The sequence below is a fragment of the Dicentrarchus labrax genome, unplaced genomic scaffold, assembly GCF_905237075.1.
Source record: "Dicentrarchus labrax unplaced genomic scaffold, dlabrax2021, whole genome shotgun sequence".
NCBI classification, from domain to species: domain Eukaryota; kingdom Metazoa; phylum Chordata; class Actinopteri; family Moronidae; genus Dicentrarchus; species Dicentrarchus labrax.
Window position 1 is genome coordinate 18,827,587 of NW_026136710.1, and position 25,185 is coordinate 18,852,771.

A 25,185-nucleotide genomic window follows, 5' to 3' on the forward strand; every position below is an offset into this window, starting at 1 on the left:
CCTCAGATCTTGCAGTGACCAGCTGGTAGCCTCAGTTTCTTGTATCCATCCTTAAGGATAAACCACAAAGCTCACTCTCAGTTGTTTTCACTGGGGTCGCTGTATGACTTTGGTAGTTTCTAATTCCAATTGTTCACAGCTGTTCAGTTTTTAAATGTAATTTCTGAGTGCTTTTCGGTTTACAGATCAAATTGCATTTAGTGGTACTTTGAGATAAATCAGTCAGTGCTATACTACCATCCTCACAGTGGCAATGCTTACTTGCTGATGTTTCTCAGGCATAATGTTTACCATCTTAGATTAGTTAATAATGTTATCATAACATTTGCTAATGTGCACAAAACACAAAGTACAGCTGAGGCTGATGTTATTATTTGTGCTGGTATTTGGTCATAAACCTACTACTAGTACTGGACAAGTTTAAAATTTGACCTAATGATGGAACTAAAAAAGGTTAAGAAATCATCAGTAGTTTTTATCCTGAGGGGGCAATGGGTGTGTGAACCAAATTTATCTGCACATGGCTCATCATTCATTAGTTCTTGAGACATTTCACTCAAAACCACAAATGTCAAACTCATGGTGGTTATCAAGATAACAGTTATTAGGATGTATTACTTGAGAACATAATTTTGCTAATCCATTGAGTAGATATTAAAGGTCCAGTATGTGACATTTAGGAGGATCTACTGGCAAAAAGGGAATATAATCGTCAGGGGTGTGTTTTCATTAGTGTAAAGCTGAATCACCTAAATATAGAAACTGTTAGAGTGAGCTGTGAGGCCCCCATGTTGAAACTCCATGTAACCCAGAACAGACAAACCAAGTTTAGATAGATCCTTTGGTGTTTTTCGGGAGGTTGTCACCAGGTTGTCAGCTAGAGATGCTACTTCACTGCCAGATGCTACTAAATCCTTTTTAGTTTAGATTAGTCCTCTGTATGAATGTCTGTACAAAAATTATTGGTAATCCATCTGGTCAACATGCTCACTGACCAACATCGCCATCCCTACATAAAACAAGTATCAGTTATTAGAAAAAAAGAGAGATTGTTGCAATTCCTATAAAGCAATTACAACACTGTTGTCAAATAAAGTCAAAACTATGCATAGCTCCCAGTAGGGGTTCGTGGGAAAATATGTTTGTTTTGTGATTTGGATGAGCGAACCCTTTAAGTTGAACTCATGTCCAAGTCGCAAGTCTCGAGTGTACGACTCTGCCTGTTGAGGGTTGCAGTACTTCCTGCCAGGCGGAAAGCAGCTTGTGCTGCTGTCTGAAACAGCAAGCCACAAGACAAGACAATAAGCTGTTCTTATTGGGATGCTGTCATCCATGACTGGAGCCTTTCAGAGTGTGCATAAATTACAGATCCTAATTTTAGAAACTGGTTAATAGAGAGTCTATGTTAACTGATATCTGTCTATATCATAGAAAATATATATCAGTGAGAGTGATTTAATACAGTATCTGTTTAAGGCAACACGTGATTTGCATAAATCTGTTATCAACATTTTGTTGAGTGTTTCCCTGCTGCCCTGACATAACATGTTACTGTAAACTGTAATTAGATATTGTCAAGACGCTAAAAATACTAGCTTGTTATTAACCTTTGTTGTACAGTCAACAGTCTCATATTTGCCTAGTGAGCATGCCAGTTGCATGGAAGAATACAAATCACCCCATGTTGCTCTGGCCTTGTCTTCTGTCCACTAGAGGGCCACCAAGATTTGAAAATGTGGATTGTACAGTAAGGTAAAGGGCCACAAGGGTCAGTTAATTTCTCTTCCCATTACATTCTACATATTAGCATAAAAAAAGACCATTAAGTAATAAATGCAATAGATGTTTGTCTTTCAATATCACAATGATGGCTTATATACTATGGGATTTGCAAATCATTGTAAAAGCAAATCAGTTCAGCCTGCAAGTTCATTAGGTACACTGGTAGGTTTCTGCTGTCAGATATGTAGACAATGCAGGTATAGCAGGGAATTATAAATGCACGATTTGAATGTGACCTTGTTAATTGTAAAAATGACAATACGTAGTGTACTCATTCGACTTTGTTCCAGATGAATGAATTTGGGTTGATGACTCATTCTGTCAGACAATAACTGATTGTTGATGGAAAACCACCTGGGGCTAATCGATATCCTCAGCATCTGTTTGCACACACCTTGATGCAATTGAAATAAAAAAATTAAATTTGAATGGTACAAATCACATGTAATTATGATTAGTCCTATTTCAATTAGTAGTAGCGGTGTCAGAGAATGCCTGTTAATAAGACTAAATAAATGTGCTGTGTACTAGCTGTGTGTATTTACAGCATTGTACAATATAAACAATGAATGATTTCTGTCAGTGGCTGTGTTTGCCACATGATAATGTTATGGCAGCTCACAATAATAAAAAGTTTGTATAATGTTAATAGATTAAATCTTTTCTGCATCATTTAAGCACATAAATGAACAATGGAATGGAAGGAACATTAATAAGGTGATAATGGAGGGCTGACTCTCCAGCTTGACAGCTTTAACCAGGTCAAATACATTCTTACCAAGGTTATTTCCTCTCCTCAGTCAACTGAAAACCCCAGCAGTCAACACCAGTGGCATCATGCCCATTCTCCCTGTGCAAGGTGATATAGGTCTTCAGGTGCACGGACTGTGGGGGCGTCTCCATGCATGACTATTTTTGTTCATGTTTGTGCAGCAGTGCAAAAGGAATGGGTGGAGGTGAAATGTTTATAATAAGTAGGTTATTTATGATTATTATAAATTCACACCCAGTTCTACACGAGTGCAAAAGCATGCATTGCACTGATTTTATATATATATATATATATACACATACATACACATATACATACATACATACACACACGTGAAAAAAGTAGGACACCCCATTAAATATTCAGTTATTCATTAAGAAATGTTCACATATCGATGTCTAATCTTGTTTTTATTTATCTCTGGAAAACAAAGGGATCTAATTGCAGGTAAACAGCAAAAAATAACATTGTTTTACTCATTAAACAAAAGACATCAACATAAATGCATATTCTAACTGAGGAAAAAGTTATGACACCCTACCCCCTAATACCTACTGTTACCCCCTTTGGCTGAAATAAATTCAGTGAGACGCTTCTTGTAACCCTCTACCAGTCTCTGACATCGGTCTGAGGAAAGTTTGCCCCACTCCTCAATGCAGAATGCTTTAACCTGTGTGATGTTTGAGGGGTTTCTTGCATGTACAGCCCGTTTCAAATCACCCCACAGCATCTCAATGGGATTAAGATCTGGGCTTTGACTGGGCCATTCCAGGACTCTCCATTTCTTAGTTTTCAGCCAGTCCTCGGTGGATTTACTGGTATGTTTAGGGTCATTGTCATGTTGCAGGGGTCCAGTTCCGCTTCAGCTTTAATTTTCTTACAGATCGTCTCACATGTTGCTCAAGCACCCTTTGATACACTGTAGAATTCATTATGGATTCTATGATGGTGAGCTGGCCAGGTCCTGCTGCAGCAAAGCATCTCCAAACCATGACACTTCCACCTCCATGCTTCACAGTTGGTATGAGGTTCTTTTCCTGGAACGCTGTATTTGGTGTGCGCCAAACATGTCCTCTGTTCTGGTGTCCAAATAATTAAATTTTAGACTCATCTGTCCAAAGAACATTATTCCAGAAGTCCTGTTCTTTGTCTACGTTCTCTCTGGCAAACTTCAGTCTGGCCTTAATGTTTCTCTTGGTTTCCTCCTTGCACACCTTTCGTGAAAATAAAATGTGTGCAGTCTCTTTCTGATTGTAGAGGCATGCACTTTCACATCAACAGAGCCTGCTGTAGGTCCCGTGATGACATTTTAGGGGTTTTGGAGACTTCTTTTAGCATCTTGTGGTCTGCTCTCGGGGTGAACTTGCTTGGACGGCCAGACCTGGGCATGTTGGCAGTTGTTTTGAATGTCCTCCACTTGTACACTATTTTCCGGACAGTGGAATGGCTGATTTCAAACTCTTTTGAGATCTTTTTAAATCCCTTATCAGAATCATAAGCTGCAACAATCTTCTTTCTGAAGGCCTCAGACAGGTCTTTCGATCTCACCATGGTGTTCACTCTCACGTCAACAGTCAGGAGCACACCAAACGGAATCTCTGAGGTTTAAATAGGGCAAGCCTCCTTCAAAATGCTGAGTAACAATGTTCTAATCATGTGCACCTGATGTGATACACCTGTGTGTGATTTCAGTCATTTTAAGTGGGAAAAAATGCTTGTTTAGTTATATTACTTGAATCTCTCAGTATTGTTAAAATTGATATTAAATATCCATATGTCTAAATATGTTAAAAAACACACATGTTTTCATAGGGTGTCCTAATTTTTTCACATGACTGTAGATTCATGGTTTTTAAAGATATAATTCAAAACATTTTTGGAGGAAGGGCCCCCCTACCATGCGTTGTTATTTCACTTTCCCTAACTGGCAAATGTCCAAAAAAGATAAATCACTGTTTTTAGAAGACACCAAATTTTCTGTGTTCTTACATGTTCTTCCAAACTCACTACATTGTTAGCTGTATTTTCTTTTACCCTATAGCTTTGGTAATTTGTTTGAAGACCTAAAAACTGGTGTTTTGCAATATGAGACTCTTGCAATAGATATTACAATCATACCATGCAACACAAGGTATAGTTTGGCAATAGGACATTATACTCTCAATTGTATAATCTTTAAAAGCTGTTGGTTGGTATTGCATATTTAATGCATAAACATGGGCTTCTTTGCAAAGAAACATGATACCAAGAAGCCACCTTGGATGCATTCAGTACATCAGTATAATATTTGCAAAAGCAGCTGTACTAAGGACTCACACAGCAAACCTTTTGAGGTGTTTTCAGGCACAGATTAGGAACTAGATCAGGAAATTGCACATCCAGTTCCTCATGGTGCATGGTAGAGGGGCTTATGTGATGTCTGGAAATATTAGTATGATGTCATTATTATGATGTAATCAATGCATGTCTGGATTGCAAGAGCAGTGTGCAGTAATCTCAAAATCTTCTTTTAAAAACAAGTTCAATCGCTCAGGGCTTTGCCCGATGACAGACTGCCAACCTTTGACCCTCTGGGAGCACATGATAAAAGCCACGAGCAAGTACATTCACACTGCAAAGCAGCATATAATCCTATTGAAGACAGGGTCTTTTTTATCGGTAGCCTACAGGCATACTGAATCAATGCCTGTAGGCATTATTATTTGATGGTGGACCATGCACAGTCTGCATTACAGTAGTGTAGTAGCAGAGGTTTGCCTGTTATAATCCAGTGGTACACCAGGACCAGGCAGGGGCAGTGTTGTTCAAGAGGCACACTCTGTTGGAGGCCGGAAGTATGTGACCAATCCCTGCAAGGAAAAGAGTTCACTGTGAGACTGAATGTCTAACTTTTGAAGCAGATATTTTAATGTACAGGTTACCAATAAAATGTATTAATTATGAATTAATTATGGCAAACTGCTTATGATACAATCTTTTTTTTTCAGTTACAATATCACTGGACACTGCACGATAATACTGTAAATAAATGAAATAAATAATAAAAGATAAGAGATAAAAGATAGAAGTGGGTCACTACACTCTCTTTACAACCTTACGATACAATCTTAAAAATGATCATTGCAGCAAAAGCTTCACAAAAGTAGGCATAGTGGTCATTGTACAGATAGATAGATAGATAGATAGATAGATAGATAGACAGACATCCCTGTGTCAAGCCCCTCTGCAGGCGGTGCAGCAGCCAGGCCAGGGGAGTGTCATAACGGGGAGTGTCCCGGGCCAGAAGCATAAACAGCGGCTCTGCACTCCGCTGCTCCGCCGACTCGACGCCTCTCTGCTCCCGCTGCAGCTAGAAGCGCTCACCGCGGCTCATCAGGTCCACAGCAGTCCGTGCGTCCGTCCCCCACCACAACATACGCGTTCAGGTACGTTATAACCCCTCAACCTCCACCGGCACTTTACAGCAGCATGTAGCACAGATTGCTTGCCGGTAATCTGATGCCTTAATTAGGGCTGCAGTGGAATGAACCGTTACTTTACACGTAGACTGGGACAAAGGATTGATATGCTGGGAAGAAGGAGAGTGTAGACTGGAGTGAATTATTTGGCTTCTTTCTCTATGGTTTACTCAAAGGTTCTTTTTTTTTTCTTGCTCATTCAAAGATTGTGTAAACCCTGCTTTTATTGTCAAAAGTGCAAGGCAGCTGCTGCCATATATGGACACAGACAGTGGGAACCCTGCATGATGACTGAAATACTGTGTGGTGCCACTGAAACTGGCCACAGGCCCGCTCACATTCTCCAATAACTGCTTAAAGTGAGTTCATGCTGTTGTGATGTGATGCCCGAACTAAAGTTGAACATGTTGTGTTCTGCTGCATTATGGGGAGGAAAAAAGTTTCACTTCTGTGAGATTTTCCTCAGCAGTTGTATGTGCTAATCTCCATTTAAAGACATCTACGGTTGCCATAGCAACACACACAACCAAATAGTGGGACTAGTCACTTAAGATGTTAGTCACAACATCCTGTATGTGGTTGTTTGCTACAGCAGCCATGGGGAGAGTGCGTCAGGCAGTGTATGTTGGGGTGTGTGTGTGTGTGTGTGTGTGTGTGTGTGTGTGTGTGTGTGTGTGTGTGTATAAGGAAGAGATATAGACAGACCTTTGTTGGCCAATCAGAAAGTGCTGTGTCAGGCCCACACTCAGCTAGATGTGGACAGAGATTATGGGATGCCTGAACCCATCGACTGCACCCCACCTCTGATAATCCTCCAACAACTGTGTGCACACTGTATGTCAGTATGTGCACAAGAGGGCAGCTGAACTTTGCATGTTTGTATGTCAACATATTTGGACCCAGGTAAAAGAAAAAAAGGAAACATTGTTTTTTTTTACTGGAAAGTCATCACGCTCGCTGTGATGTACATCAGCTGCTGGAGCCAGAAAATCTAAATTTGGGAGACTGTCCTCACACGAAAAATGACAGCATAGATATTTAACTTGTAAATTGTAAACATAGGTTGTGTTTGCATCTCCTGACAAGCAGCCTCTTGCGGTTGTGCAGTCATGCAATGACTGTCCTCCATTTCCTCTGTCAGTAGCAAAAGCGGAGGTAGCGTGACATTGTTAGACTGCCTCAGAAAGTGTTAGGGAGGAGGCCGGATGGATGGTTTGGCATATCATCCTGGTAAACGTTGGAATATGTGACTTTGACAATGTTGGTTCCTTCTAACAATGAAGGTAATCTTTCCCTAACCTTATCCAAGTAGTTTTACTGTAGCTGCGGAAACCTGACCAGACCATAACCATCGGGATTGCAGATTAGAAAACGCTCGTATGAGTCATTTTTTCAGACAGTTGTTTGGGTCAAGGTTGGGTGGGGCCTTCACTAAAGACCTCAAACATACCCTTCTTTAAGCCTTAATATCTTATAAATTAAACTGTAACTTTCAAAATCTCAACCAAAACACATTCGTAGAGATGACTTGAGAAGTCCAGAAGTCGATGTAGACAATATTTACTGCACTGTATTTCAGAGGAGAAGTTGGGGGGTTTCCCATTGACTTCAATATAGTCAATGTGCGGAAAAAAGGCCACACCTCTCACTCAACACGCACATCGCATCCTCCAGCTGCTTTGCATTTCGAGCATTATCTGCAGCCGTTAAAGTTAAATCACATCACGTTTAATGCATACATTTCTTTCAGTGTCAACCAAACAATCTAACATTTTGTTAGAAACGTGAGTTTATATGATTCATTTAGAAACAGAACTGGGTACTGTAAGTATAAAGTGTTTACAGGTAGACTGTCCGTGAAACAACCCCCTCATATCCTTTAATAACCATCCATATATCAGAGCAGCTGTTTACAAAGATAATAAACGGTCACTTTGATTGTCTTTGTCTTGCACTATGTAAACAGATAAAAGGGAAACACAGTGGCTATTAAAGAGTGCTGGGTCTGTGCACAGCGTTATCTGGCCTGAGCAAGCTGGAGGGCAGCTGCACGGCCCTCCAGAGGCTCAGAGCGGCATGCATGGAGAAAATGAGTCATCAAGAATCCCCCTTCCAGAGGGAGGAATCTTTTTTTTTTAGAGAAACTCAGGACAGAAGCAGAGAAATTCAGACCTTACAGATAAAACTGTTGTGTCCTTGGTTTTTGAAATGGGACACCAGCATACAAATCACAAGGCCTTGAACGTCATATTAATCCAGTGTTGCTGTCACAGTGGATCAGGTTTTGGTTTTTCACCCAGGCCTGAAGGCTGACACAAAAGAAAGGCTGGTAAACACCAAAAAATGGGGGAGGGGATTTAAATAACTGAGGTTGGAATGACACGCTCATACCATGTTTATCTGGCAGCAAGGGGGGGGGGGCAAAGAGCCTGCAGTGAGGGGGTAGAAGCTCGACAAATACCTCCGGCACTGCAGAGGTGCGGTGTGGCCTGCAGACACCATCTGCTTTTCCCAGTATGCCTGTGAAGAAGCACTAACAGTCACGTGACGTGTTCTATTTAAACTCCTGGCTGTTAATGGGTTGAGTCAAACAAACTGACCCTCCCATGAGTCACTCTATCCAACCTGGAGCTGCCAGAAACTGTTTCATTCAACAAAACTGTGCACAAAAATATTCTAATTTGTAAAAAAAAAAAACTAAAACTCACGGTGTGTTAAACTACATTCTCTAACCTCCTCCCTCATTCCTGTTAGATATTTTGTGGTTATCTACCTTTTGTCAGAGTTGTTGTTAGATTTTTTAATACAGGCTTTGATTTTTGATTTTTGTGAGGTGATTCAGATGCTGTGTATCCCCTCTGATGTCTGCTTTATTAAGCCACAGACAGTGCAAGCATCTAACTGTGGGATTAAAACCGCTTTAATGAGCAGAGACAGACAGAGCAGTTCTCTCCGTCAGAGGGGAAGATCACAGTCAAAGGCAGTCATATTTATTTAGTGCCACAGAAACAAAGATCTTAAGAATGAAAAGTTACACAAAAGTGATATTTTCAATGGGTGAAATGTTTCAGAGTGAAGGTATTCAGCTGCTGTTGGATGAAAAGACTTCTTGAACAAGTCAACTTTTCAGGATGTTTTTTTTTTTCAAGCAGCTTTATTTTCAGGAAATCAGAAATCTACACACGCAGTATGTTTTTTTTTAAAACATTTATCATGAGGATTGAATGGGTTACATTGATACTTTGTTATGAAAAGTACACTAAACAGAAGCACTGATGTGAAACTTTACTTCAAGTGTAGTTCTGAAGTGAAAACTGAAGTGCATACTGTATGCTTGTGTCATGGCCACAGTTTTTAGTCACTAATATGTTAATGCTTATCGGCTTGGTTTAGAATTAAAGATAACTTCTCTGCTGTACGTCCGTCTCTGTGTGAATGAGAATCCCTATGCTCAGCTCAGATCTTTGCATGCAAGCTGTTTTCATATTTCAGGGCCGTATATCAACTCAAACAGAAGTTACTGATTTATTACCAGTTGCTTGGGAACATAAAGTTACTGTGTTCCCTCACAGCAGTTGTTAGATGGTTAGAAATTTAGGAAGTAGCATTTTGGATGTTCAAATGAGGATTCGTCACCAAGTGTGCTACTAGCTGTGGTCACTCGTGTCACTAAGCAGCCATTATTGCCATAGACATTTCTTAAAGGAATACTTCAACATATAGCCTATTTGAGAAGATCAAACCCACTCTCATGTCTGTGTGTTAAGTGTGGAGCTGGTGGCGGGAGGTGATTAGCCTAGCTAGCCTAGCTAAGACTGAAGGTTTAGGGGAAACAGCTATCCTAAAGCTAAAGTGCTTATGTGTGTAGCAGAAATATATATAAGCCAAATGATCCACATTTTCATAGTCACAGTTTTTATTAAATTAAAATAAAAACTTCTACAGCATGTGACACTGTATCTTTAGACACTTTGTATTTTCCAGTATTCAGAGGTTCCACATTTGATTATTTGCATGTCCCAAAATATGAGTGCCGACTGTTTCCTTGTAAAAACAAAAAACCTTTGAAATGGCTAATACTAAGGCCTAAGAAAGAGTTAACTAAGCCAGTTCACTCTTCCTGTGTGGCCACAGACGTTGCAGATTTGCTGTCTGACTTTTATGGCATTAAAGGTTCTCCAGGCTTGAAACACCACCAGGCTACTTTAGAGCCTGTGTAGGAAAATTGAGCTTTCCACGTCCTCCATCGTTATGGCCCCAGTGGAATTGTGCAGCAGCTCCTTTTCCTCTTTGTCTGGCCAAACCTGGACACAGGCGCTGTAGTGTCAAGGAAGTTCAGACAGTGACCTTGTATGACTCCAGAGTACCCAGCTGTTTTGGCTACATCGTCTAAAGGAGCTATAAATGGGTTAGATCTCAATGCTCTTTATCAAAATAATTTATCTTAGAGAAATCCACCAGCCAGCCACATGTGCGGACATGTGGCGCAGTCAAAACTGAGAAAAACGGACTGTTTGATAGCTGTTGCTAAAATGATGCACTTACTTTTCCATGCTGAAACATTCCATAGCTACAAAATACTGTGCAGTGAGTTTGGATGTTGCATAAGTGGAGGGAAGAAATAGGGAAAAAGGAACCCCACATTTGTTGGCCTGGTTACGTGAATTCTGAGCCACTTCCCTCTTCCAGGGTCAGGAACAGATTCCTGCCATGTTTGTGGGCAGACAGCCCCCTTGAAGAATGGGCCATTCTTGCTCCAATGTGGATTGTTAGTCAGGCAAATTGAGAGGCAGCTGGTCCAAGTAGCATTCCTGTGGAAAACTGGACTCTGTGTTCATTTTGAACTACATGACCTCCTGTTTTTAATTTTTTTTGTAATAACTAAACCTGAGCTTCATTAACAGCTATTCACAGTTAAGAACAATGATGGTGTGAGGGCTCATAAGCACATAGTCTTTTAAATAAAGTCAAATAAAGAAGAAATGCACCATTAAAGGTCACAGAAGCCCCCTTTCAGAGGGGTCAGGTTCTAATTTGAGAACACTGCTTCACTTCAGAGAATTTGTTTTCGCTCTCTCTCCAGTATTTTCTGTGGGAGCAATTAGTATGTGGTGTGGGTCACTTTAGCATTTTTATTTTTAAAGGTCCAGTGCGTAACTTTTGGAGGATGTATTGTGAGAAACGGAATAAGCATAGGTATGTTTTCATGAAAATAAGAATCGTTGCATTTTTGTACAGTAGCCAAGAAGGTAGAAACCAAACACTGGCTCTATATAGCGTTTTTTTACGTTCTTTGTGCATTTCGCAGACACTGTATTCTGTCCCTCCTCAAATCTCAAACATCCACATATGCTACGGAGAGGCCAGCGGGTTGTAATCCAGTGTAGCACAGACACCTACTTGAAACTCTTGATTTGGCACCACATGTCTTATGTTGGCAGATATGGCTGGTATGTGTGTGCATGAATGTTTGGGTGTGGGTGCTATACAATAGGATGCCATGTACTGTGAGACCATGGAGATATGTAAACTGGTAGAGATTTTGCCATATTGCTATTATGCTAATATCTAGATATTTGTGGCCAGGTGCATATATAATAGACTGAGGAACAAAAATGTCTAGTTATACACCCGACTTTTCCTGTAAATAATTATAGACGTGTTTCTTTGCCACCATCTCTGTTAGTTATGACAACGCCTGATTCATAACTGCCAGGACTTCCTCTTCCTGCTCACTGAAGGAAACACCTCGAGCACCAGTGACTCACCGTGCTGTGCATTAATGTCTAACTATAACCCTAAACTTTATCTTAGTCTCCATGGCAACAACTCACTTCGAAAGGGAGTGGCTTTTCGTGTGGCCAACGTCTCACAAATAGGGAGTCCCAGTCTCACTTTTAAAAGGCTATTTAAAAAGCTCTACGATTTATATCTCTGCAGTATTTGACCACTGATCTGTAGCGTGAAAACCACAGCTTGCTGCCACGGGAACGCACCTTTTTGCTTAGACCTGTCAGATTAGAAAAGCACTAAATCACAGGTGTGTGATTTTCCTGCAGGCAGGATGGCAGTGCAGCACCCAGAGTTTGAGCGGGCTGGACAGACACCAGGCCTCCAGGTGTGGAGGGTGGAAAACTTTGACCTGGTGCCCGTTCCAGAGAAACTGTATGGCGGATTTTACACCGGAGACGCCTACCTCATCCTGAACACCATCAAACAGCGCTCCGGGAACCTGCAGTATGACCTCCACTTCTGGCTGGGTGAGTGCAGTGAGACGTGTGTTATTACAGAGTCATTAGGGGACATTAGATTTTACAGGCCACTTAGCAGAGTTTTTCCTTCTTTGCGACTATTTTCCTTTTCAAAAAAACAAACTGTGTACACAAGTTCTCTAAAAAAAGTAAGCTGTGTGTATATGCAAAAGTAAACAGGGAATGAATTAACTTATTTATATTCATCCAACACTTTTTGAATGTGCACACACACCCAAAAACAATAAAAAGCACAGATAAGAATTTCAGCGTCTAATCTAGCAGACCAAATAACCATAAAGTTTGCAGGCACTGTTCTGGTTTCCATGGACATTTGGCCAAACGTAAGAGAGCTGATCACAGTTTTCCAGTGCAGCTACGATCCTGTTTGACTTGCAAACCAGTAGATGCTGATCTGTATCTGTTTTCCTGGAAAGTAATTTCATTTGACAGTGTTTACTCCACTGCTGCTGTTGTTTTTGTGCTTTTGCTGTGTCTCATCCTGCTTACATAGATCCGCTTCTAAAATTGTGACGGGCTCTGTTTCCTTTTAGAGGCGTGGGACAGATGTGCTTTGTGATTTGTTATCAACTCATGAAACTTGAATGGTTTACAGTGATACAGTGGAATTTCATAGCTTTATATTATAATTCTGTTTCAGTACAAGGGATTATGACTAGACCATTTTGCACTAACATTTAGTGTACACAAACAAATATGTTGTCATCGGTAATCCACCAATGACTGAAGTTTTCAGATTCTTGACTTAAAGGTACTACAAGGTCAGTCTCAATTTAATGCTATTGCCTCTACAGGACCTATATAAAAAAACAAGACCATCAGCGTAAGGTTTGGCTATTTCTGTACATTCTTAATCCCTACCACAGGGTTGGATTCAGTCAGTTTCCCCTTGAAATCAATGAAACTAGGTGGTAGAAACACTACCACTTTTGTCCACAGGTGTCACCAGAATCAACACAAAAAAAAGTTTTCAGCTGCTTAAAGTGAAAGCAGCAATACAACATTGCAAAAACATTCCATTAAGAATTTCTGGATTCAAAGTTTGATTTTAAAATGACATCTTATCTGCAAAATGTTTTCTAAAGTAGAAATACTGATGCAAAAAAGGCCCCCTCATTATCCATGAAGATTTTCAACATCTAAGCAGCATTTGAATCTGTAGATTGTAGAAGATAATTTGAACTAATTTACAGTATAATGTATCGAGCCTGAAACAATAAATAAAGCTATACAAACTATATAAACTGATCCTATGCTTTGTATGTAAATTCTGAATCTGTAAAGAAAATGTATTTACAGTAATTACTTTATGCCATTATTATAATAAGTATATTGTAACACACAGACAGGACTAGTTTTAAAAAATCACTGCACCTATAAGACATGTAGAGTTTTTATATATTTGAAACAGACACAGATATTGTGGTCTAAATACCATTGTCAAATGCACGTATCTGTCTTTAGATGATTCAGCTTTTAGGTTTTTTTTACTAAAAGATGTAGGAAAATGTCAGTGTTTTAGGATTTAGCTTGAAGCAAACAGGAAAGTGAGAAGCTGAGTCGTGTCTATTATTTTTATTGATTATATGTGCTTTTAGTCAGTTCGATTGATCATGGAAACAGCATTTACCAATAAACAGGATCTGATGTAACACTCCCACATGCTGCTCACTAGAAATAGAATAATATTGCATGTATTAATGTGTCTGCTGGGATCTGACCCTCTGCTGCTCCTGCATATCGATGTCCTGAGTGAATTCGTCAAACACAAAATGTGGCTCTCTGGGCATTTGTACAGCATGACTATTGAGATAAAACAAGGAGCAGGATTAGAATGGAGCATGTCTGTGGTTTCTCTCTTGCAGGTGATTTGTGCACCCAGGATGAGAGTGGTTCAGCGGCCATCTTTACAGTCCAAATGGACGACTTCCTGGGGGGAAAACCCATCCAGTACCGCGAGGTCCAGGGATACGAGTCCAAAACCTTTCTTGGCTACTTTAAGTCTGGAATCAAATACATGGTAAGATAGCACATTTTATAGCTGCAAAACATCTACAGTATCTACCAGGAATTAAATACATGTTTTGGTGTATTTTATATTAAGTATCATGCATCAGTCATGTATGAGTGATACTGTTATATATGAAGTTTGACTTCCTCTTTTTTTTACATTTTTAAGGTTATATTTTATCATGTTATAAAACATAAACTGCATTTTGTCATTCCGTATCTGTAAAATGGAAGATCCAGACATTTGTGACACAAGATTTCCAAGTATACATTACTTTTTTATAATCAATTTTGAATTTAAAAAATATTTAAAAATTTTTATTTAAATTTTTTTTTTTTCTCCATCTTATTCTGTTTAGGTTGTAGCCACTTTTCTTAAAAGGTATGTATTTTATTTTGTTATGCATCTCTTATCTTCCAGAAAGGGGGCGTGGCGTCTGGGTTCAAGCATGTTGTCACTAACGAGGTGGTTGTGCAGCGGGTGCTCCAGGTCAAAGGTCGCCGTGCTGTCCGGGCAACAGAGGTGGCGGTTAGCTGGGACAGCTTCAACCAGGGAGACTGCTTTATCCTGGACCTGGGAGATGTGAGTCAGACTGGGCAGATAAAGCAGATCAGTATTAAATCTACCTAATAATATGATTACTTCCACAGTGAGCTCTTTAAGTAGCGTCAAAGCTATAAGGATTATGGGAAACGTGGCTTTACTTTTTGTAAAACACAAAATGCTACTGTATAAGTACCACCTTCAGGAAAGATTTCATTCACCTACTTTGTAATCTGCTCTTCTTCTTGCTCTACAGGAGATTTATCAGTGGTGCGGCTCCCAGAGCAACCGCTTTGAGAAGCTGAAGGCTACTCAGGTCGCCAAGGGTATCCGTGACAACGAGCGCAGTGGGAGGGCCCGAGTTTATGTCTGTGACGAGGGGATGGAGAGAGAGAAGATGCTGGAGGTGAGATTAGTGAATCATGAGAACAAATTGAGTGTCAAACTGACCTCTGTGTTAAAATGGCTGCTTCTGTCCTCAGGTGTTGGGTCCTAAACCAGATCTGCCTGTTGGAGCCTCAGATGACATCAAAGCTGATGCTGCTAACAGAAAGAGGGCCAAACTCTACAAGGTGAGAGAAGAGTGAACCCCACCCAGGCACACATGCTGTCTTCTTTTTCTAAATTAGAAGGACTTAGACCATTGGCTCTATAAACTGTATTTGCTGCAAGAATACCCTTATTACTGTTAATTATAGTAATCATTGTCTTCTGGGAGCAGGAAACATAACTTTTGAGTTCATATATACTTTTGATATTTTTGGGTATTTTCAGTGGCAATGTGAAGAAAATCTAAAATGATCCCTAAAAATCTGTAAAAGAGTTTAATTTCAGGATCAAAACAGTGTAGTTTTTTAATGGCAGTTATGTTAAATCACTGATCATTTAAAGTGACAGTGATTTTATGGGCAGCTGCTATTTACCAGGTTAAAAAAGGAGGCAACACAACACAACTTATTCTTTGAGCAACTCTTGGACTGTTAGTTTTCTAACCTCCTTCCTCCTTTGTCCCCACCTGCAGGTGTCCAATGCCAATGGAGGCATGACCATCGCTCTGGTGGCAGCAGAGAACCCGTTCGCCCAGAGCGCCCTGGAGTCCGGTGACTGCTTCATTCTGGACCACGGATCTGATGGCAAGATCTTCGTCTGGAAAGGTCAGTGCAGGGTGCTGGATTGGATTCCCCATAATGTTCATTTGGCAGAAGTTCTACTACAAGGATAATTGTCTTAAAGTGAATTAAAGGAATAATTTGATATTTTGGGAAACACCCCTTTTTGCTTTCTTGTTGAGAATGAGATGAGAAGATTGATACCACTCTCATGTCTGTACAGTAAATATAAAGAGTCAGGAGATGGACAGCTTAGCTTAGCACAGAGATTGAGAGGGAAACAGCTGGCCTGGTTCTGTCTGTCCAAAGGTAAAGCTCTAAAGTTCAGTAATTAACTAGTTATATGTCAAATCCGTACAAAAACAAAAAGAAGATAAGACCTATTAATTGGTGAACTACTGGTGGTTAGATTTTTTTACCTTCGGACAGAGCCAACCTAACAGTTGTTTCCAATCCTAATGCTAAAATAAGTTAACGTGCTGCTGGCTTCAGCATTATATTTATTGTACAGATACGAGAGTGGTGTCAATCTTCTCATCTAACTCTAGAGAATAAGCATATCCCCAATTATTACAAACTAAAACTATTGCTTTAAATGCACAACAACAACATTGTTTTTTTCCCCCTAATCCAAACTTCCATGTCCATCTATCCCCAAAAAACTTCATCCATGACATGTTTTTCTCATGAATGATACTGTTGTTGTTTTACAGACTTTCATAAGATTCCCTCCCAGTTATAGCTTGTCAATAATTTGATTCTCACCTATCCTTTCTCCTGGTTGCAGGCAAAGACGCCAACATGGATGAGCGAAAGGCAGCGATGAAAGCAGCAGATGAGTTCATCAAGAAGATGGGTTACCCCAAACACACTCAGGTCCAGATCCTGCCAGAGATGGGTGAGACGCCTCTCTTCAAACAGTTCTTCAAAAACTGGCGAGACAGAGATCAGACAGTTGGCCTGGGCGTGGCCTACATCGCTAACAGCATCGCCAAGATCGAGAAGGTGCCCTTCGATGCCGCCAGCCTGCACGACTCAGCCGCCATGGCCGCCCAGCACGGCATGGTGGATGACGGTAGTGGAGAGAAACAGGTGAGAGGACGGACACTGGACATTTGAACTACCTGGTACTACCTTAGTGACTTGGGGCTTTTGGGGGGCACTTTGGGGGAGCTTGTCGACTTTGTGCGAGCCTACTAAATGTGAGTGAGTCTGTGCAGCTAGAAGATGTTTACAGTGTTACATTACTTTGCACTGCAGATATCATGTGATGTAATCATGTAATATCTATGTGATTTGTAGTAAATGCAGTGGTCCCTAAAGACTTACATTGTGTTTTTCTTGACAGATCTGGCGTATTGAAGCGTCCGACAAGGTGTCAGTGGATCCGTCCACACACGGACAGTTCTATGGAGGAGACAGCTACATCATCCTTTACAACTACCATCACGGAGGACGTCAAGGACACATTATCTACATGTGGTGAGATTACAAGAAATTAACAGTTTGGCCTCAGATAAAGATCAATTAGGCAAGATTTTATTGTTAAACATTACTAGCGTCATAACTTCCTGAATCTGAAATTGTCGATTAGTGATTGTACCTGATAAATACTTTAAAATTGTGAAGATGACATGTAGGATTAAAGGAACAATTGAGACTGTGTGTCGAGAGGAGTCAGAAGTTAGTGCTGGAAAAGTGCTATGCTATGTAAGATGTTAACATCAACAGTGTTTGATTTCAAAGTTAAAGGTACCCTGCGAAGATTTTGACCACCAGTAGCGCTATGGAGCAATATTTTTTATGAGTGGGTCCCCGTTTTGTTTTTATTAAGTATGCACACAAGGAGGCTTATGCAAGCGCACTCAAACGTGTGTGACGCAATACACATTCCTGATCTGCAGGCGTCAGCAACGGGTAGGGTAGGGTAGGGTAGGGCAGAAGAAGACAAGCATGGGTGTAGATATAAGATATAAAATATACCTTCTAGTTTAAGGCTTCAGATGCAAAACCTACAGTAGTATCATAAAATATATTTACCGTGCACTTTGAGAGATAAAATATCCAAATGGGCTCGTTCATTCTCCAACTGTGTTAAAGTACTGCTTACAAGCATCAATGTTTAAAGGGACTAGACTTTTGATATAGTCAATTTCCACTTAATAGTTACTGCTAATAACATTTTGACCTTGATGTTTTTTTAATTATAAGACCAATAAAAAAAATACTAAAACAAATAGAATCAAGAAAATAGCAAGCTTAGAAATTAGAGCTCAGAGGAACACAGTGAGTGAGTTTATAAGAAGTCTTTAAAGCAATTTCAAGCCCATTTAGAAGACTCGTGGCAATATCACATGTTCAAATGAAGTAAGTGCTTTGGTGATTGTCCCATGAATAGTACACATAAATCCATTTTTCCAAAACACGTTCTAATTGTTGAGATATGGAGCCGGTTTGTGCCTCTTATTATGTTCAGTGGAATGATGCATTGGATTTGTTTTCCAGGCAGGGAATGGACTCCAGTCAGGATGAAATCGGGGCCTGTGCGATCCTCGGCGCCCAGCTGGATGATGAGCTCGGCGGTGGCCCTGTGCAGGTGAAACTCATTGTTCCATTAGTGGCTTTTAGTTTTCACAAGCTTAATATTCATCTTATCATTTATTAAAGTCTCTCTGGCTCACTCAGCGCAGTCACTTCCTCCTGACCTATACCTTTACATCCTTTCACTCTTCCTCCTCTCCCTAATGGTTTTCCCGCTACTGCTTCTGTCCTCCTTGGTTTCCGACGTTTTCTGTGTCTTCAGGTTGTCGGTGCTCCTATAACCACTCAGGTATTTCCCCTCCCTTCCCTGTTCCTCACCCTCCCAGAATGACTCATGATTTTGTCCAGAGCCGGTGACAAAAGAAGCAAACTGCCAACTGTCAACTCCCCGATAAATATGAATATTTTGATTTTAAAGAAGGTGCTATCTTCATTTTTCTGTCTCCTTTAAATGAAGGTGATAATGAGTTAAAGTGAATTTACAGTCAAACACAAACAGGACATTCCGATGTGGTTGTTAATGGGAAGTCCCCTCCTCCTCTCTGTCGCCAACCCTGTCTGCTCCACATAAATAACAGCCCTGTTTCCAAACTCTACAACATTATGATAACTCAGCCTGCCAGTGAGTGCTAAAGTCTGAGGTTGGAAATAAGTGTGGGGATCATAACACAAATATCAGTGTATAAACTCTTGAGTTGTTTAGAGTGAGTCCTGGCTCTGTACTTATGTGAGTCTTCATTCATTCATTTCTGTGTTCTGCACTCGTGTGTCTTCACTTTGCATGTATAGCCTTCATGTTCATGTTGTGTCTGTGCTGTGGCATGAGTGTGGGTTAAAGGATAGAGGGACTTTGCACTAAAAAAGAAGAAGTCAACTTTGGAATGAATATTCATACAGAAGAATGACAGTGGATTACTTAGTTTCTATTATTATGATTACAACTAGGAAAAACTGTTTCAGTGTTGACACCTGACTGTCCTTTACACTCAACTGCTTGATGCATCTGCAAATGTCATTTCTTCCAGATGTTTCCCTGCTCTCACCTTTAAAGTAGAGAACAGCTGTCTTGCAAATGGCACTTTTGCATTCACAGTTTGTCAAACTAAACTATACTAATTTACCTGACTAGGGCTGGGTAGCATTTGAGTTTTTTTCTATACTAGTACTGATACAGATACTAAAATGATACAATGAGAAACAATTTATCTAGGAATCTGACAAATATATAACAAGAGATTTGAAGTAAGATATTAAAACCTACCACCACTGTGCTGTTTAGAGATGACACTGGCTGACAAAAAATCCTGCAGACGGACACATGGACAGTTTCATATCATAGCAGAGGATGCACAAATAGCTATGAGTTCAGGGAATGTTTGTAGTTCGGAGGTGTAAGATGGTGGACTACAATATGTAAACTCATCAATGATTAATTATCATTTCTTCATTCTCTCCATTTATTAGCTGTGATGATGTAGGAGAAGGACTGACAGCCATAAATATTTATGACAAAAGCTGCAGACCAAAGAGACTCATAATCCTGTTTCAGACGTAACCTGCGTCATCACTCGGTGTTCTAATTTCACAAGCCTTGACAGCCACCACCTTGTGCACGGCCAGTGAACACCGTGCTCAGCACCATGCTGCCATCTTGTGTGTGTAGTCGGGATTGCAGCAGACATTTGTCACATATTGATGATGCATATTTCACAAGTCACAACAACGGAGGATTTAGTTGCACCACCTTGGGATAATTCACAGTGTCAAAATGCTAAAAACTGCAACAACCAAGTCATTCTCCAGTTTTAATTTTGACATTTGCGTACCAGGTGAGGGTGATGCAGGGGAAAGAGCCGGCCCACCTGATGAGTCTGTTTGGAGGACAGCCCATGGTGGTGTACAAGGGAGGAACGTCCAGAGATGGAGGTCAGTCTGCTCCCGCAGAGACTCGACTCTTCCAGGTGCGCTCCAACTCTGCAGGACACACCAGAGCTGTGGAGGTAAGAGAACACACCTCATTAACTTTCTAACTTTACCACTGCAAGAGATGATTTTAAAGAATAAGTCTGGTGATATTCTATATTTTTCCAAAACTAACAATGAGCCTAGTAACAAGTATTGTGTGTGTGTGTGTGTGTGTGTGTGTGTGTGTGTGTGTGTGTGTGTGTGTGTGTGTGTGTGTGATCCAAAGCCTGACATATCGTATTCCTCTGTGCCATAGAGCTCCAAAACCTATTTAAAACATGTTAATGAGCCACACTGTTGCACTTCATTGTAAAGAACAGTGCTGCCACTGTAGTTTATTTTGAGTCACACATACACCATCCTGCCCCCAGACAACTCACTGCTGAAAATAGTCCCCAACAAATGAACTATTTTCAGTATTGTTTCAGTAACGTTTGCTAAACTACAATGCCCAGCTGTTTTAGGGAATGAATGAGCCTTTTTAAAAACAATGAAACTATATAGTGTTCAGTTGTATCTATTGGGCTTGGGACTGAGTGACACTCATTATTATTTTGACATTTGGGAAAACAGTATGAAAAACATAGAATAACACAAGCCTTATCATTAAATATCTAATATGAAAATGAAAAAAACAATACTTCGCTTTTGTTGTAAAACAAAGTCTCCCAAAACTCTCACAGTATTCTATAGCAAAAGAGCAATCGGCCATCAAGACTTTTTGGTGGTTTATTTGTTTTGTTTTTTAAAACTTGTCATGTCGCGTAAAAAGTTAAAATGATGTAGAAGGCTGCAGTAGATTGCTCTTGACTCAACAAATGAATCTACTGTAATATACAAAATAGCTTAGTATACACATTTTAGTAGTAGTGTAGTTTTTGCAAAAATATGCCAAAATCCCTACGTATTTGTCACATTGTCCAGCAAATGTTACAGCCTAGAATTTCTTTTGTTGATATTTTATTGTAGCTTTACCATACAATTGTGAAACTACTGTGGTCTATAATATGGTCTGATCGCTGCCTAATACATCACCGAAAAAATAAAAAATAAAAACACCTCATGGAGAATGAGGTGACCGAACAGAAATCCAAGTCCTCTACAGAGTACAGGACATTTTAACTAAAAGGGCATTTCTTCTTGTAGTCAAAGTTTTAACCTATAATATCTCTGCATCCATGCAGCTTGAGGCGGTGTCATCCCACCTGAACTCCAATGATGCTTTCCTTCTGGTGACCCCCGGAGGCTCCTTCATGTGGGTGGGAGTGGGTGCCAGTGACACCGAGAAGCAGGGAGTTCAGCAGCTGTGTGACATCGTGGGAGTGTCTGCCTCTGAGCTGCCTGAGGGAGGAGAGACTGGTGAGGAAACATGATGAATAGAAAGTCCTCTTTTTTTGTGCTTTTGAGTCAAATTGAAACCCGATACCAGTTAACGTACTCAGATTTGGATCAGTATAAGCTACAAACTGCAGCCATGCTGTGAAAATAGAGCTATAATGTGTTGTCTTTTTGTATTTTAGCTAAAGTAAGTGCTTCTGCTCATCCATATTTAAACAAAGGAGACTTGATTGCATCACCCCTTTAGATGTTATCAGTAATCTGTGATTTGCTTTCAAAGCTCGAGAAGAAACTCTCTGCTAGCAATTTCAAATATAAAACCTCAGGCAAAAACATCACAGATTCAATTTTTTATAAACAGCAGGCTTTTAAGGTCCGGCCTCAGCTGAGGGCTGTTAAAGACAACAGAACAGAAACTCATCCTTTTATTTCTGTGAGCTTAAGCTGATAGTTTATAACCTTTCTTATCCAAAATTCACACAGTAAATGGCAGCGTGGCTACCTTTGGCAACTATTTAACACATTATTTGAACAACAATACATTTAGTATGTCCTTTGCACGTCTTTAAAGCTGCACTAATCGATAGATCAAATGACTGTGTTATGCGCAAGTTAGACCTTGTTCACAGCAGCAGTTTTGACATGAAATAGTAGAGTAAACACACACAGGTGTTACCAATTATACTAATTAAGGGTCTGTTCCATTTAGCGTAGCAGTGCCTTTCCAGTGCAGCACCCCGACTGTGTTTGACCTGAATGGAACTTTATATGTTCATAAGCTTTCTTCCTGTTTAAATACATTAAACAGTAATAACTTGAAGTGTGTCTGTCCTCTTCACAGATCAGTTCTGGGAGGCTCTGGGAGGAAAGGCCGAATATCGCACTTCTACCAGACTCAAGGACAAGATGGACGCTCATCCACCCAGGCTCTTCGCCTGCTCCAATAAGACTGGAAACTTCATTGTAAGTGTTTAGTTTGAGCTTCCTCTAAAGCTGCACTCGTTTTAAAGGATCATTTCACAGGAGTCAACACTTCTGCTAAATGGTCTTGCAGATAGTTTGTTTGAGATACTGCAGAGACCTAGTACTCATCAACAACGTGCCGTTCCAGAGATAATGTCCCAGTTCGTTTTGAAAAAAGAAAAATATATTCTTTTTGTGTAAATTCAGCCTTTACATCAGACTGAATAAGAAGCACATTGTCTCTACAATATAAATGTGCCCTGAATGCCACAAACTCCATTCTGCACACTGTACGTCAATACAGCTCCACTTAATCCTTCTCCTCCTCTTCTCAGATTGAAGAGGTACCAGGGGAGATAACCCAAGATGACCTCGCCACTGATGATGTCATGATCCTCGACACTTGGGAGCAGGTAAAGGAACCAGAGCTTTGACTGCTTTAGCCAGATTCAGAGCACAGCAATGAAAAAAAAAAGAAATATGCTTAAAACTTTCCCATTTTTAGGTGTTCATCTGGATCGGAAATGAGGCCCAAGAGGAAGAGAAGACTGAAGCAATGGCGTCTGGTAAGGATGTGGGGAAAAAATGGCTATCTTAAGAGCTAAAGTTATTTATACCTTTTTAAAGTAGTAGTAGTGATAAAGGGACTCTACTGCTTCCCTCTTCCCTACATTTCTTTTGAAAATGTCAAACCAATCCTAAACTGACTTAGATAGTTTAAAGAATATCCATCCTTTGTCTTACCCATCAAACATCCTTTTGCTTATTCAAAATAAAAAACGCCCTTATGTCATATTTAAATTGTGCACATTAAGAAAACATTGGATTGGATTTAAAACACAGTATTAGGAAAAGTGACACTTAAAGGAATATTTTCTTATTCCTACATCCTGGATAATTACGTGGGCAAAAACTGAGTATACACAAGTTGTGTTTTTATGAGGGATATATGCAGGATTGTTTATTGTCTGGGAGCAGCGACTGTGAGGTTGCCAGCCACCAGGACGTTATAGGAATAGTTCATGATCACCCGTCACGTTTACCTACCATTTGTACAGATTACAAGACGAGCTGTAAAGTGTTCATTTGTGAGTTTTAGAGGTGCTGGTAGGCGGATATTTTTCACCTTTGGACAGGTCCAGACTAACCGTTTTCCCATTTCCAGTCTTTATGCTAAGCTAAGATAATCGCCTCCTGGCTCCTGCTTGATAGTTCGTGTACAGACACGAGAATGTGAACAAAGAGTGCATTTTTCCAGAGTGTCGAACTGTTTAAGGTAGAGTTTAGTGTTCTTTTGTTTTATACTGACAACAATTTTCAGTATTTGTAAAGGAGCAATTTTTACAGTGTGTCACTGGCAGTATTAATTTGAACATATCAGTATTGCTGTTTAGACAGCAGTTACTATGGTAACTGATAAGTGTGCACGTTTGTGATTGAAGTTCACTCGAGGACTCGCACTAATTCAAGCTTTCTCTGATCTTCCTCAGCTGTCCGTTACATCGAGACAGATCCGGCCAACAGAGACCGCAGGACGCCCATCGTCAAAATCAAGCAGAGCTTTGAGCCGCCAACCTTCACCGGCTGGTTCCTGGGCTGGGACCACGACTACTGGACCAGCGACCCCCTGGAGCGCGCTATGGCTGAACTGGCCATTTGAGATCTCAAGTGATCCTCCCTTCCTTCCTCCCTCACTATCAGCCCCAAGTCTTTCACCCCACTGCTCCACTGCAAGCACTGAGCTCCAATCATAAGACTTTTACACCTGCAGAAACGCCCTGAAAACAGGAGTTTCATTCTTCCTTTTTTGTTGTGCTTTTAAGGGATACAGGTCAATGAGCAGTGTTTTAATTGACTACAGTGATGCCTTTTTACCCATTATGAAACCAACTAGTACAGCTTTAATACACAGGCATCCTGTAGGGTTTTGCACTAAATATAGTCTGCTACTATGACTTTTACTGAAGCCAATTCTTCTCATTTATTTTATATGTTGAGAATAAAACCTGTTCACTAGTGAAATGTAATGAAAACAAACAGTCTTGGTGTGCGGCAACATCGCAAAAACTCACTGCCAAGAAAACACTGCTTATCAAGAGCAATACAACCGATGCCTTAATATTCTCTCCTCTAGTTTACAGTAAACCTGCTTTTTTTTTTTTTTTTTTTAAAAAGGTACTGTTCCAGTTTAACTATGCCTTTATAGCCAAGTTGTTTGTACCTTCAGTTTAGATGCCTATTATATTTATTTTTGAAAAAATGCCCAGGAAGCTTATGTGATGCTGCAGTGGCCAACTGTAAACAGGAAACCAATGCTTTGCTGCTTTACAATCCAGTTACGTCTTCTGTGACACTTTCTAAAGGTTTCCCTAAGCCTTGTTATCATTTCAATAAAACGAGATGAAACATGCTACGTGTTTTATGTCTCTGC

At 40.2% G+C, this 25,185-nt stretch overlaps 1 protein-coding gene across 2 annotated transcripts; it reads left to right on the plus strand.

The window, feature by feature from the left end:
- The first annotated feature begins 5,813 nt into the window (after positions 1-5,813).
- Positions 5,814-25,164, plus strand: gsna (gelsolin a). Of its 2 annotated transcripts, XM_051412730.1 has the most exons (17): positions 5,814-5,979; positions 12,072-12,272; positions 14,150-14,304; positions 14,716-14,877; positions 15,095-15,244; positions 15,321-15,410; positions 15,860-15,992; positions 16,735-17,039; positions 17,296-17,429; positions 18,453-18,543; positions 18,751-18,777; positions 20,318-20,488; positions 21,638-21,812; positions 22,633-22,754; positions 23,090-23,167; positions 23,260-23,320; positions 24,245-25,164. In XM_051412730.1, the coding sequence occupies exons 2-17, from the start codon at positions 12,077-12,079 to the stop codon at positions 24,412-24,414; spliced, it is 2,220 nt and encodes a 739-aa protein (XP_051268690.1). In that variant the 5' UTR covers positions 5,814-5,979; positions 12,072-12,076; the 3' UTR covers positions 24,415-25,164. The 2 variants fall into 2 exon arrangements, with proteins under 2 accessions (XP_051268690.1, XP_051268691.1); XM_051412731.1 differs by lacking the exon at positions 18,751-18,777.
- The last annotated feature ends 21 nt before the right edge of the window (positions 25,165-25,185 follow it).

What these genes read in the sequence shown, in the direction of transcription:
- gsna (XM_051412730.1), top strand. Translation starts at nt 12,077, where the DNA reads ATGGCAGTGCAGCACCCAGAGTTTGAGCGGGCTGGACAGACACCAGGC. An exon ending in AGTCTGGAATCAAATACATG is followed by an intron (nt 14,305 to 14,715) that starts GTAAGATAGCAC and finishes CTTATCTTCCAG; the next exon opens with AAAGGGGGCGTGGCGTCTGG. An exon ending in GACACACCAGAGCTGTGGAG is followed by an intron (nt 20,489 to 21,637) that starts GTAAGAGAACAC and finishes GCATCCATGCAG; the next exon opens with CTTGAGGCGGTGTCATCCCA.